At 38.0% G+C, this 14,688-nt stretch overlaps 1 protein-coding gene across 1 annotated transcript in view; it reads left to right on the forward strand.

The window, feature by feature from the left end:
- The window catches only part of oca2 (oculocutaneous albinism II), a 185,120-nt gene that overhangs the window by 51,708 nt on the left and 118,724 nt on the right, over positions 1–14,688 (forward strand). The window contains exon 9 of the mRNA XM_061977567.1: positions 7,262–7,415. Within this exon, the coding sequence (XP_061833551.1) occupies positions 7,262–7,415 (154 nt within the window). The remainder of the gene's footprint in view (positions 1–7,261; positions 7,416–14,688) is intronic.

Raw genomic sequence — 14,688 nt, forward strand, 5'->3', positions numbered from 1 at the left:
TACAAGGTACATTCACAGACTGTCCCATTGCTTTAATGAGCGGTCGAGCGAGTCAAAAGCCGAAAAATCCATTTGTGGCGGACGTAATTCTTTCGTGGCGGCCCGCCACAAATAAATGAATGTGTGGGAAACACTGGGTACACTTCCGCACCGAAACGAAACTCCCGTACCGAAACGGTTCGATACAAATACACGTACCGTTACACCCCTATTATTTTGATTATTGTATCTCAGCTGTTTGTAAATGTTGCAGTTTATAAATAAAGGTTAAATAAGAAATTAAAAAAAACGTAGCGTCTGGGCATGTGCATAGCATAGAGCCAACGAATCAATGACTAAATTAATCGCCAACTATTTTTATAATCGATTTAATCGATTAGTTGTTGCAGCCCTATATGGCACCAAACTTTGCTTTGATGGTTTTTGGCCATTTTTGACCAAAAAAAGGAGTCGTACTTTAACTCCTCCCCCTCAGGACTTTGACCAAATGAGTCGCAATTAAAATTACTGATGCTACCGCGACTAAATGAGTCGCGGTTAAAATGACATATAACACACATATAGCCGATGGTAAATTGTGAATACATTCTTCCTACACCATAAGATGTGGGAGTGGCATGGTACCAAACTTTGCTTTGATGGTTTTTGGCCATTTTTCTACAAAAAAAGGGGTCGTACTGTAACTCCTCCCCCTCAGGACTTTGACCGAAAGAGTCGCGGTTAGAATTACAGATACTACACATATAGGCGATGATAAATTGTGAACAAATTCTTCCTACACCATAAGATGTGGGAGTGGTATGACACCAAACTTTGCTTTGATGGTTTTTGGCCATTTTTCGACAAAAAAAAGGGGTCATACTTTAACTCCTCCTCCTCAGGACTTTGATCAAAGGAGTCGCGGCTAAAATTTCAGATATTACATATATAGGCGATGATAAATTGTGAACACATTTTTCATACGCCATGAGATGTGGGTGTGGTATGGTGCCTAACCTTGCTCTGATGGTTTTTGGCCATTTTGCAGTGAAAAAAAGGGGTCGTACTTTTACGAACTCTTCCTCGGGACTTTGACCAAATGAGTCCCAATTAAAATTACTGATACTACACATACAAGCGATGATAAATTGCTAACAAATTTTTCATACACCATGAGATGTGGGTGTGGCATGGCACCAAACTTTGCTTTGATGGTTTTTGGCCATTTTTCGACAAAAATAAAGGGGTCATACTTTAACTCCTCCTCCTCGGGACTTTGACCAAAGGAGTCGCGGCTAAAATTTCAGATATTACATATATAGGCGATGATAAATTGTGAACAAATGTTTCTTACGCCATGAGATGTGGGTGTGGCATGGTGCCTAACTTTGCTCCGATGGTTTTTGCCCATTTTTCAGTGAAAAAAGGGGGTCATACTTTTACGAACTCTTCCTCGGGACTTTGACCAAATGAGTCGCAATTAAAATTACTGATACTACACATACAAGCGATGATAAATTGCTAACAAATTTTTCATACACCATGAGATGTGGGTGTTGCATGGCACCAAACTTTGCTTTGATGGTTTTTGGCCATTTTTGGACAAAAAAAAGGGGTCATACTTTAACTCCTCCTCCTCAGGACTTTGACCAAAGGAGTCGCGGGTAAAATTTCAGATATTACATATACAGGCGATGATAAATTGTGAACACAATTTCTTACGCCATGAGATGTGGGTGTGGTATGGCGCCAAACTTTGTTCCGATGGTTTTTGGCCATTTTGCAGTGAAAAAAAGGGGTCGTACTTTTACGAACTCTTCCTCGGGACTTTGACCAAATAAGTCACAATTAAAATTACCGATACTACACATATAAGCGATGATAAATTGCTAACAAATTTTTCATACACCATGAGATGTGGGTGTGGCATGGCACCAAACTTTGCTTTGATGGTTTTTGGCCATTTTTCGACAAAAGAAAAGGGGTCATATTCTAACTCCTCCTCCTCGGGACTTTGACCAAAGGAGTCGCGGCTAAAATTTCAGATATTACATATACAGGCGATGATAAATTGTGAACACAATTTCTTACGCCATGAGATGTGGGTGTGGTATGGCGCCAAACTTTGTTCCGATGGTTTTTGGCCATTTTGCAGTGAAAAAAAGGGGTCGTACTTTTACGAACTCGTCCTACGGACTTTGACCAAATAAGTCACAATTAAAATTACCGATACTACACATATAAGCGATGATAAATTGCTAACAAATTTTTCATACACCATGAGATGTGGGTGTGGCATGGCACCAAACTTTGCTTTGATGGTTTTTGGCCATTTTTCGACAAAAGAAAAGGGGTCATATTCTAACTCCTCCTCCTCGGGACTTTGACCAAAGGAGTCGCGGCTAAAATTTCAGATATTACATATATAGGCGATGATAAATTGTGAACAAATTTTTCTTACGCCATGAGATGTGGGTGTGGCATGGTGCCTAACTTTGCTTCGATGGTTTTTGCCCATTTTGCAGTGAAAAAAGGGGGTCGTACTTTAACGAACTCCTCCTAGGGAATTTGGCCAAATGAGTCGTGGTTAAAATGACAGATAATACACATATAAGCGATGATAAATTGTGAATAAATTCTTCCCACACCATAAGATGTGGGTGTGACATGGCACCAAACGTTGCTTTGATGGTTTTTGGCCATTTTTCGACCAAAAAAAGGGGTCGTACTTTAACTCCTCCCCCTCAGGACTTTGACCTAAGGAGTCGCGGGTAAAATTTCAGATAATACACATATAGGCGATGATAAATCAAAGACACATTTTTCTTACGGCATGATATGTGGGAGTGTGGTATGGCACCAAACTTTGCAACGATGGTTTTTGGCCATTTTGCGGCGAAAAAAAGGGGTCATACTTTTACAAACTCCTCCTAGGGACTTTGACCAAATGAGTCACAGTTAAAATTACAGATACTACACTTATAAGCGATGATAAATTGTGAACAAATTTTCTTACGCCATAAGTTGTGGGCGTGACATTACATCAAACTTTGCTCCGATGGTTTTTGGGCCATTTTTCGGAGAAAATGGGGTTGTACTTTAACTCATCCTCCTAGGGACTTTGACCAAAGGAGTCACAGTTAAAATTACAGATACTACACATATAGGCGATGATAAATTGCGAACACATTTTTCTTACGCCATGATACGTGGCCGTCGTATGGCGCCAAAATTTGCTCCGATGAATTTTGGCCATTTTGCAGCAAAAAAAGTGGGTCATACTTTAACGAACTCTTCCTAGGGACTTTGACCAAATGAGCCACAGTTAAAATTACTGATACTACACTTATAAACGATGATAAACAGCCGACACATTTTTCTTACGCTATGAGATGTGTACGTGGTAGGGCACCAAATTTTGCTTCGATTGTTTTTGGCCATTTTTTTGGCAAAAAAAAGGGGTCGTACTTTAACAAACTCTTCCTAGGGACTTTGACCAAATGACTCACAGTTAAAATTACAGATACTATACATAAAAGTGAGTGATGATAAATTGCTAACCAATTTTGCCTACACCATAAGATGTGGGCGTGGTTTGGCACCACACATTGCTCCAATGATTCGCTACAAAACACAAATGGTTAATAATTGCTGGCGTTATTCTTCATTACGTTTGGACGCCTTTTTGAGGCCATTAATATGCAGGAAAAGTCCCCATATTTTGCAGGCGCGTCAGGTATGGCGAAAAACGTTATCTTCTGGGGGTCCCAAAATGTTTGCTGTTGGGTCAGGTCATCGGAACCGCGCAGTGCAACGCAAGGGCCCGTTGAACGCTGCTCGCTGTTTTAATTTGCGTTCAAATTTTGTGAAGTGAGTTTTTTTTTTAACATCAAAATATGATGACAGCAAAATGTGTGTGTTTAAAAATGTCAGTGTGTTGACAGTGTATAAAAATTCAGTAAAAAAAAAATCAGTGTATAAAAATCCAGTGTGTAAAAATATCAGTGTATACAAAATTGTCCGATAATGTATTTTTTGCCGATATCCGATATTCTGATATTGTCCAACTCTTAATTACAGATTCCGATATCAACCGATACCGATATATACAGTCGTGGAATTAACACATTATTATGCCTAATTTTGTTGTGATGCCCCGCTGGATTCATTAAACAATGTAACAAGGTTTTCCAAAATAAATCAACTCAAGTTATGGAAAAAAAATGCCAACACGGCACTGCCATATTTATTATTGAAGTCACAAAGTACTTTTTTTTTTTTTAACATGCCTCAAAACAGCAGCTTGGAATTTGGGACATGCTCTCCCTGAGAGAGCATGAGGAGGTTGAGGTGGGCAGGGTTGGGGGGGCAGGGTTGAGGTGTGGGGAGGTGGGGTGTATATTGTAGCGTCCCGGAAGAGTTAGTGCTGCAAGGGGTTCTGGGTATTTGTTCTGTTGTGTTACGGTGCGGATGTTCTCCCGAAATGTGTTTGTCATTCTTGTTTGGTGTGGGTTCACAGTGTGGCGCATATTTGTAACAGTGTTAACGTTGTTTATACAGCCACCCTCAGTGTGACCTGTATGGCTGTTGACCAAGGATGTTGCATTCACTTGTGTGTGTGAAAAGCCGTAAGTATTATGAAATTGGGCCGGCACGGAAAGGCCTTTAAGGTTTATTGGCGCTCTGTACTTCTCCCTACGTCCGTGTACACAGCGGCATTTTAAAAAGTCATACATTTTACTTTTTGAAACCGATACCGATAATTTCCGATATTACATTTTAAAGCATTTATCGGGCATCTCTAAAAATTTGCGTAAAAAAATTCAGTGCATAAATATTTGTTGCGTCAAAACCCGACACTTATTTCCGGTAAATTAAGACTGAAGCAATTTATCCTGTCTCAGAACCAGCATATATGTATAATATGCATACAGTGTTTTAAAATTCAGTGTATAAAAATTCAGTGTAAAAAAAAAAATTAGTGTCAAAAAAATGTTATGCAGAAATTGTTGCTTCAAAGCTCAAGAGTCATTTCCGGTAAATCAAGATAGAGTCTGTCCCAGAAACAGCCAATGAGGTGTTAAGATTTCAGTCACGTGACACAGGTGAACCAGAAGTGAGTCTTGCGTTTTGAAGCCATAGGAATATTCCCGCACTGTATTTGTAGACACTGAATTTTTACACAGTGTATTTTACTAGGGATGTCCGATAATATCGGACTGCCGATATTATCGGCCGATAAATGCTTTAAAATGTAATATCGGAAAATATCGGTTTTGGTTTCCAAATGATCGGTATCGGTTTCAAAACGTAAAATGTATGACTTTTTAAAACACCGCTGTGTACTGTGGACGTAGGGAGAAGTACAGAGCACCAATAAACCTTGAAGGCACTGCCTTTGCGTGCCGGTCCAATCATATAATATCTACGGCTTTTCACACACTCACAAGTGAATGCAATCCATACTTGGTCAACAGCCATACAGGTCACACTGAGGGTGGCCGTATAAACAACTTTAACACTGTTACAAAAATGCGCCACACTGTGAACCCACACCAAACAAGAATGACAAACACATTTCGGGAGAACATCCGCACCGTAACACAACAGAACAAATACCCAGAACCCCTTGCAGCACTAACTCTTCCGGGACGCTACAATATACACCCCCTACCCCACACCCTCCACCTCAAACCCCGCCCCCCCTAACCCCGCCCACCTCAACCTCCTCATGCTCTCTCAGGGAGAGCATGTCCCAAACTACAAACTGCTGTTTTGAGGCATGTTAAAAAAAATAATGCACTTTGTGACTTCAATAATAAATATGGCAGTGCCATGTTGGCATTTTTTTCCATAACTTGAGTTGAAGTTGTTCTCTTATTTTGGAAAACCTTGTGTCATGTCTGTGTAATCATGTTTTGTTTTAAGTCATGTTTTGTTTAGTTTCTGGCTTTTCACTCCCTTGTCTTGTTTGCATGATTACCCATTAGTTTCACCTGTTCCACGTTTGGACTCATTGTGCACTCTTGTTTGTCACCATAGCAACCATTAGTTTTCACCTGTCACGTCACGCACCTGTTTTCGTTAATCATGTCTGTAGTATTTAAGTTCAGTGTTTTTCAGTTTGTCTTTCTGATGACCTCACCACATTTATGCTCTGTCCATTCCTTCCATGTCCATTCTTCATGCAACTATTTTTGTCCAAGCCAAGTAAGTTTTTGTTCCATGTTTATAGTCTTTTTGGTTTCATAGTTTGTTCTCCGCCATTGTGCGTGTTTTTCGTTTGTACCTTTTTGCTATAGTCTTTTGGTTTCATAGTTTATTCTCCGCCACTGTGCGCGCTTTTTGTTTGCACTTTTTTTTGATACATTAAATAAATCATGTACCTTCATTCCCGTCTCGCCCGTGCCAACTTTCCGTTGCATCCCGGAAAAGCAAACACCCAAGATCAAGACATGACACCTTGTTACATTGTTTAATGCATTCAGCGGGGCAAAATTAGGCATATTAATGTGTTAATTCCACAACTGTATATATCAGTATCGGTTAATATCGGTATTTAAGAGATGGACAATATCGGAATATCGGATATGGGCAAAAAAGCCATCATCGGACATCTCTATATTTTACCAAATTGGATTTTTAAACACACAAATTTTGCTCACATATTTGTATTCAATGAAATTGTCATCATAATTTGATGTAAAAAAATAAATAAAATCACCAAATTGAAACGCAAAGAATTTAGTAACTCGGTGTCAAAAAAAGCTTTTGTACTATAGAATATATATATATGGAATTTTTGGAATTTGTTAAGGGAAAGCCAGCGATTCCCGAATAGGCTGAACAGTTTGAAGTTGGAACGGTTTGAATAGAAGAATAAATAGATGAATTTTGTCAATCAATTTCAATTTTGTTGCACGGTAGTTTTGTCGAGTGAAAGCCTGCCAAAAAGATTGGCGCGCAATCAGAAAAATGTTGACCTTCTGGATAAACTACAATATGTGTTCTATATCATCAGTATTGCTGTATAGTGGTGATGAAAACCACGCGAACGCAATTGATCTCTGAAAACAGCGGTCTGGTCGCTACTCAGATTGCGCGTTCAAGAGACCACTGCGCAGATCCAGCTAGCATGACTGCACACATACGTGTTAGTACAAGTTTAATATAAAATACAATTTATATATGTATTTATTTTTCTATGTCTCAAGAGGTTAAACGTTTTTACTAGCAAGGGTGAACACTTTTAGAAGCCCATCTCTTTCTTGTCCCCACGCAGCGACCCCATCGTCATCACCATCCAGGCCTTCTTGATGGACAGCAAGGTGGTGCCGCTTTCCATGAACCACCAGTCCCTGTACGTCAACGTGGAGACTCAGGTGGCCATCGCTGGAATCATCCTGACTGGCGTCTATATTCTCATTATATTTGAGGTGCGTTTACTAGTGATGGGTTGATGAGGCGTCATGAAGCGTTTCGACACATTGCAAAACTGTATTGATACTGTGTCGATACTGTGTCACTAAATACTGACATCTGCTGGACATTAAAAATCCCTACAGGCAACCTATGGACCGACTCAACTGACACTGATTTTATGCTCTAGTACAGGTGTCACCAACCTTTTTGAAACCAAAAACTACTTCTTGGGTACTGATTAATGCGAAGGGCTACCAGTTTGATACACACCTAAATAAATAAATATATTGTCATTTGTAAGTTACACGTAAGTGTGAGTTAAACAAGAATACCTAAATAAATAAATATATATAAATAAAAAAATGGGTATTTCTGTCTGTCATACCGTCGTACATTTTTTTTTCCCTTTTACGGAAGGTTTTTTGTAGAGAATAAATGATGAAAAAAACACTTAATTGAACGGTTTAAAAGAGGAGAAAACACGGAAAAAAATTAAAATAAAATTTTGAAACATAGTTTATCTTCAATTTCGACTCTTTAAAATTCAAAATTCAACCGACAAAAAGGAGAAAAACTAGCTAATTTGAATCTTTTTGAAAAAATGAAAAAAAGAATTTATGGAACATCATTCGTAATTTTTCCTGATTAAGATACATTTTAGAATTTTGATGACATGTTTTAAATTGTTTAAAATCCAATCTGCACTTTGTTAGAATATTTAACACATTGGACCAAGCTATATTTCTAACAAAGACAAATCAGTATTACTTCTAGATTTTCCAGAACAAAAATTTTAAAAGAAATTCAAAATACTTTGAAATAAGATTTAAATTTGATTCTACAGATTTTCTAGATTTGCCAGAATATTTTTTTTGAATTTTAATCATAGTAAGTTTGAAGAAATATTTCACAAATATTCTTTGTCGAAAAACCAGAAGCTAAAATATTTATTATTCTTTACAATAAAAAAAAAAATTTTTTACTTGAACATTGACTTAAATTGTCAGGAAAGAAGAGGAAGAAATTTAAAAGGTAAAAAGGTATATTTGTTTAAAAATCCTAAAATCATTTTTAAGGTTGTATTTTTTCTCTAAAATTGTATTTCTAAAAGTAATAAGAAACAAAGTAAAAAATAAATGAATTTATTTAAACAAGTGAAGACCCATCCATCCATCCATTTTCTACCGCTTATTCCAAGTGAAGACCAAGTCTTTAAAATATTTTCTTGGATTTTCAAATTCTATTTGAGTTTTGTCTCTCTTAGAATTAAAAATGTCGAGCAAAGCGAGACCAGCTTGCTAGTAAATAAATAACATTTAAAAAATAGAGTCAGCTCACTGGTAAGTGCTGCTCTTTGAGCTATTTTTAGAACAGGCCAGCGGGCGACTGATCTGGTCCTTACGGGCTACCTGGTGACCGCGGGCACCGCGTTGGTGACCCCTGCCCTAGTATATACAATAATATAAACCAAGTCATTGGATTTCATTTAAGATTATTTCATATCTTCATTTAAATAAATATATTTTTATCTCTTTTAGATACAGTCAATAAATAATGTGAACATGTATCATAACATGGAAATCTAAGAGAACGTGTTGTGGATGATTGTGGACTGGGAATTTTTTTGATTTAATTTTTTTACACATTTTCATTTAAAAAAAAAGAAAAAAGTTTTTCCGACGTATTACATTTTAGACGATTTCTCTTAGTTATTATTTCTCCGGCTGTAGAAAAGACACGCTCACAGGGCACAGAGGAGGCGTCAGTGCGACACAGTTCGCGTATCGGTCACGTGACCAAAACAGCTCATGATCGGTCACGTGACTTTCTAAAAGCGGTACGCGCACCGACACAGGGTTTTGCTCTATGAGCTCGACGCATGCGCCGATGCATCGGTGTTGCCGGACACATCACTAGCGTTTACTGTCAGTTCTCCACAAGTCACTCTGCAAAGTGTTTTAAAGCTTGGTAAGCAGAGGTGGGTAGTAACGCGCTACATTTACTCTGTTACATCTACTTGAGTAACTTTTGGGATAAATTGTACTTCCAAGAGTAGTTTTAATGCAACATACTTTTACTTTTACTTGAGTATATTTATAGAGAAGAAACGCTACTTTTACTCTGCTACTTTTATCTACATTCAGCTCGCTACTCGCTACTAATTTTTATCGATCTGTTAATGCACGCTTTGTTTGTTTTGGTCTGTCAGACAGACCTTCATAGTGCCTGCGTTTCAATAAATACAGTCACTGGTGACGTTTACTCCGTTCCACCAATCAGATGCAGTCACTGGTGACGTTGGACCAATCAAACAGAGCCAGGGGTCACATGACCTGACTTAAACAAGTTGAAAAACTTATTCGGGTGTTACATTTAGTGGTCAATTGTACGGAATATGTACTGTACTGTGCAGTCTACGAATAAAAGTTCCAATACATTCAATCAAAAGTGTGAAGGAAAAAAGACCCTTTTTTATTTCAACCGTACATCCCGTCAAAAGCCTTAAGACTGACTGCACAGTTCCTGTCTTCACAATAAAAGTGCTGCTCCATTGCGCCTGCGCTTTCAAAATAAGAGTCTCCGAAAGCCAGCGCAAACAAGCTCGCAAGCTACGGAGTTTGCCGCCAATGTATTTCTTGTAAAGTGTATAAAAAACGAATATGGAAGCTGGACAAATAAGATGCCAAAAACCAACCACTTTCATGTGGTATTAGACAGAAAGGAGGAACTTTTTTTCTCCTCCATTTGAAAACGTGGACGTTATCATCACTACTGTCTGATTCCAATCAATGCAAGTCATCAGAATCAGGTAATACACCAACTTATATTCTTGTCTTCATGAAAGAAAGGAATCTATATGTGTTAAACATGCATGTATATTCATTAAAACACTTTTAACATGTAAACAAAAACGACAAAATAAATAAATATAAATTATATACTATATATATCAATGTATGTGTATATGTATATATATATATGTGTGTATATATGTATGTGTGTGTGTGTGTATATATATATATATATATACATATATATATATATATATATATATATATATATATATATATATATATATATATATATATATGACATGTGTGTGTATGTTACTCATCAGTTACTCAGTACTTGAGTAGTTTTTTCACAACATACTTTTTACTTTTACTCAAGTAAATATTTGGGTGACTACTCCTTACTTTTACTTGAGTAATACATCTCTAAAGTAACAGTACTCTTACTTGAGTACAATTTCTGGCTACTCTACCCACCTCTGTTGGTAAAACAGTGACTTACTAATGGAGTTCGTTGGTATTCATCAGAGATCGACCGGTTATTGGCGCCGATATTTGATATTTAAAGTATATCGGTATTGACCTTTTTTTTAATCTGTATTGTCTTTTGTAGAAAAAATGACAAACAACTACAACATAACTATATCAGAAGATACAATATATACAAATATGTAACCAGAACTAGGGTTGTACGGTATACCGGTACTAGTATAGTATCACGCTACTAATGAATCAAAAATGGTACTATACTCTGTTTGAAAAGTCCTGGTACCCCATTTTTTTCTTTTTCTTTTTAACGGGCATGACGGCACGTTGTCACGTCATGAAATTGCTGGTTTTATGAGCAGTGGAGCATGTTCGGCAGCGCAAATCACGCAGTACTTACAAGCAGACAAGGTCTGTAGACAGAAAAGGGAGAAGGGACGCATTTTGGCCTAAAAACTGACGATAAAGGTAATGTTATAACACTGAAACATGGCTAGCTAGCTAGCGGCTAACATCCATCCGCAGTCGGCAGTGGTTTAGCTACTTCTAAATGACTAATCCTCGCCTCAATGGCCACAAATGAAGTAAGTTTCTTACAAGTATCATCCCTGCAGGACGAGGAATAGCTAAACATGCTTCACTACACACCGTAGGAGGATACAATAGCTCACCGGCCTCACAGCTAATGACGCCGTTCCTGAATGTAAACAAATGCCATGGGTGGATATACACCTGACATCCACTGTAATGATCCTAAGTACAATAGTTAGAGATGTCCGATAATGGCTTTTTTGCCGATTTCCGATATTGTCCAACTCTTAATTACCGATTCCGATATCAACCGATACCGATTTATACAGTCGTGGAATTAACTAATTTTTATGCCTAATTTTGTTGTGATGCCCCGCTGGATGCATTAAACAATGTAACAATGTTTTCCAAAATAAATCAACTCAAGTTATGGAAAAAAATGCCAACATGGCACTGCCATATTTATTATTGAAGTCACAAAGTGCATTATTTTTTTTAACATGCCTCAAAATAGCAGCTTGGAATTTGGGACATGCTCTCCCTGAGAAAGCATGAGGAGGTTGAGGTGGGCGGGGATGGGGGGGTGGGGGGGGGGGTTTAGGTGGGGGTGTATATTGTAGCGTCCCCTACAAGGGGTTCTGGGTATTTGTTCTGTTGTGTTTATGTTGTGTTACGGTGCGGATGTTCTCCCGAAATGTGTTTGTCCCTTTGTTTGGTGTGGGTTCACAGTGTGGCGCATATTTGTAACAGTGTTAAAGTTGTTTATAGTGTGACCTGTATGGCTGTTGACCAAGTATGCATTGCATTCACTTGTGTGTGTGAAAAGGCAGTGCCTTTAAGGTTTATTGGAGCTCTGTACTTCTCCCTACGTCCGTGTACCACTCCGTACAGCGGTGTTTTAAAAAGTCATACATTTTACTTTTTGAAACCGATACTGATCATTTCCGATATTACATTTTAAAGCATTTATCGGCCGATAATATCGGCAGCCCGATATTATCGGACATCTCTAACAATAGTGTATCTAGTCGATACTACTATGATAACAACAATATTTTTTTATCGTCACAAAATCTTTTTTCCTTTAAAAAAAAATCATATTATGTTTATAAACTCAGGGAATATGTCCGTGGACACTTGAGGACTTTGAATATGACCAATGTATGATCCTGTAACTACTTGGTATTAGATTGATACTCAAATGTGTGGTATCATCCAAAACTAATGTAAAGTGTCAAAGAAGAGAAGAATAAGTGATTATTACATTTTAACAGAAGTGTAGATAGAACATGTTGAAACGGAAAATAAGCAGATTTTAACAGTAAATGAACAAGTATATTAATAATACATTTTTACAGCTTGTCCCTCATAATGTTGACAAAGTAATATGATAAATGACACAATATGTTACTGCATACGTCAGCAGACTAATTAGGAGCCTTTGTTTGCTTACTTACTACTAAAAGACAAGTTGTCTAGTATGTTCACTATTTTATTTAAGGAAAAACATTTTCTTTAATTGCAATAATAAATATATGTTTAATGTACCATAAGATTTTTGTTAAAATAAAGCCAACAATGACATTTGTTGTGGTCTCCTTTATTTACAAAAGTATCGAAAAGTATTGAAATACATTTAAATGTTCGTATTGGGACAACCCTAACCAGAACTGATAAAAAACAATTGGTGAAGTTGTTAATAATAACTCAGTGCTCAAGCCCCAGCCAGACTAGTGACCATTTTGCTGGAGCCCAATTTTTTTTTTAATGACATTTTTAAGGTGGAACTGTACTCTTTTTTTTGGAATTTTGCATTAGAGACAAGAAGACAAACATTTTTTTTATTTTTTTATTTTTATTTTTTTTGGCAGTCTAACATTTTACTGATTTGAAAAATCCCAATTTTCCCAGGAGATTTCCCATATTTTGAAATGCAAATGTTGACGCTCCTCTGACGCAATTAACGTGTTTGTGAAACCCCCCATGTGTCATGTCTGTGTAATCATGTTTTGTTTTAAGTCATGTTTTGTTTAGTTTCTGGCTTTTCACTCCCTTGTCTTGTTTGCATGATTACCCATTAGTTTCACCTGTTCCACGTTTGGACTCATTGTGCACTCTTGTTTGTCACCATAGCAACCATTAGTTTTCACCTGTCACGTCACGCACCTGTTTCACGTCTTGAGTCACGCACCTGTTTTCGTTAATCATGTCTGTAGTATTTAAGTTCATTGTTTTTCAGTTTGTCTTTCTGACGACCTCACCACATTTATGCTCTGTCCATGCCTGATACTTCTTTCCATGTCAATTCCTCAAGCAACTATTTTTGTCCAAGCCAAGTAAGTTTTTGTTCCATGTTTATAGTCTTTTTGGTTTCATAGTTTGTGCTCCGCCATTGTGCGTGTTTTTTGTTTGTACTTTTTTGCTATAGTCTTTTGGTTTCATAGTTTATTCTCCGCCTCTGTGCACGCTTTTTGTTTGATCCTTTTTTTTGTATTTATAGTCTTTAAATAAAAAATGTACTTACATTCCCGCCTCGCCCGAGCCAACTTTCCGTTGCATCCCGGAAAAGCAAACACCCAAGATCAAGTCATGACACCATGTTGTTGGGCGCTAACATAAGCGCTGCTTAAAACATGTCGCTACTGGTCCGACTTTTCCTAACAAATTATGTCAAAAGAACAACTTAAAGGCCTACTGAAATGCGATTTTCTTATTTAAACAGGGATAGCAGGTCCATTCTATGTGTCATACTTGATCATTTCGCGATATTGCCACATTTTTGCTGAAAGTATTTAGTAGAGAACATCGACGATAAAGTTCGCAACTTTTGGTCGCTGATAAAAAAGCCTTGCCTGTAGCGGAAGTAGCAGACGAGTAGCGTGACGTCACAGGTTGTGGAGCTCCTCACATCTGCACATTGTTTACAATCATGGCCACCAGCAGCGAGAGCCATTCGGACCGAGAAAGCGACGATTTCCCCATTAATTTGAGCGAGGATGAAAGATTTGTGCATGAGGAAAGTGAGAGTGAAGGACTAGAGGGCAGTGGGCGATTCAGATAGGGAAGATGCTGTGAGACCTGATATTCAGCTGGGAATGACTAAAACAGTAAATAATATATACTCTATTAGCCACAACACAACCAGGCTTATATTTAATATGCCACAAATTAATCCCGCATAACAAACACCTCCCCCCTCCCGTCCATATAACCCGCCAATACAACTCAAACACCTGCACAACACACTCAATCCCACAGCCCAAAGTACCGTTCACCTCCCCAAAGTTCATACAGCACATATATTTACCCAAAGTTACGTACGTGACATGCACATAGCGGCATGCATGTACGGGCAAGCGATCAAATGTTTGGAAGCCGCAGCTGCATGCGTACTCACGGTACCGCGTCTGCGCATCCAACTCAAAGTCCCCCTGGTAAGAGTCTCTGTTGTCCCAGTTCTCCACAGGCCAATGGTAAA

This window comes from Nerophis lumbriciformis, linkage group LG18 (assembly GCF_033978685.3).
Source record: "Nerophis lumbriciformis linkage group LG18, RoL_Nlum_v2.1, whole genome shotgun sequence".
Classification (NCBI taxonomy): domain Eukaryota; kingdom Metazoa; phylum Chordata; class Actinopteri; order Syngnathiformes; family Syngnathidae; genus Nerophis; species Nerophis lumbriciformis.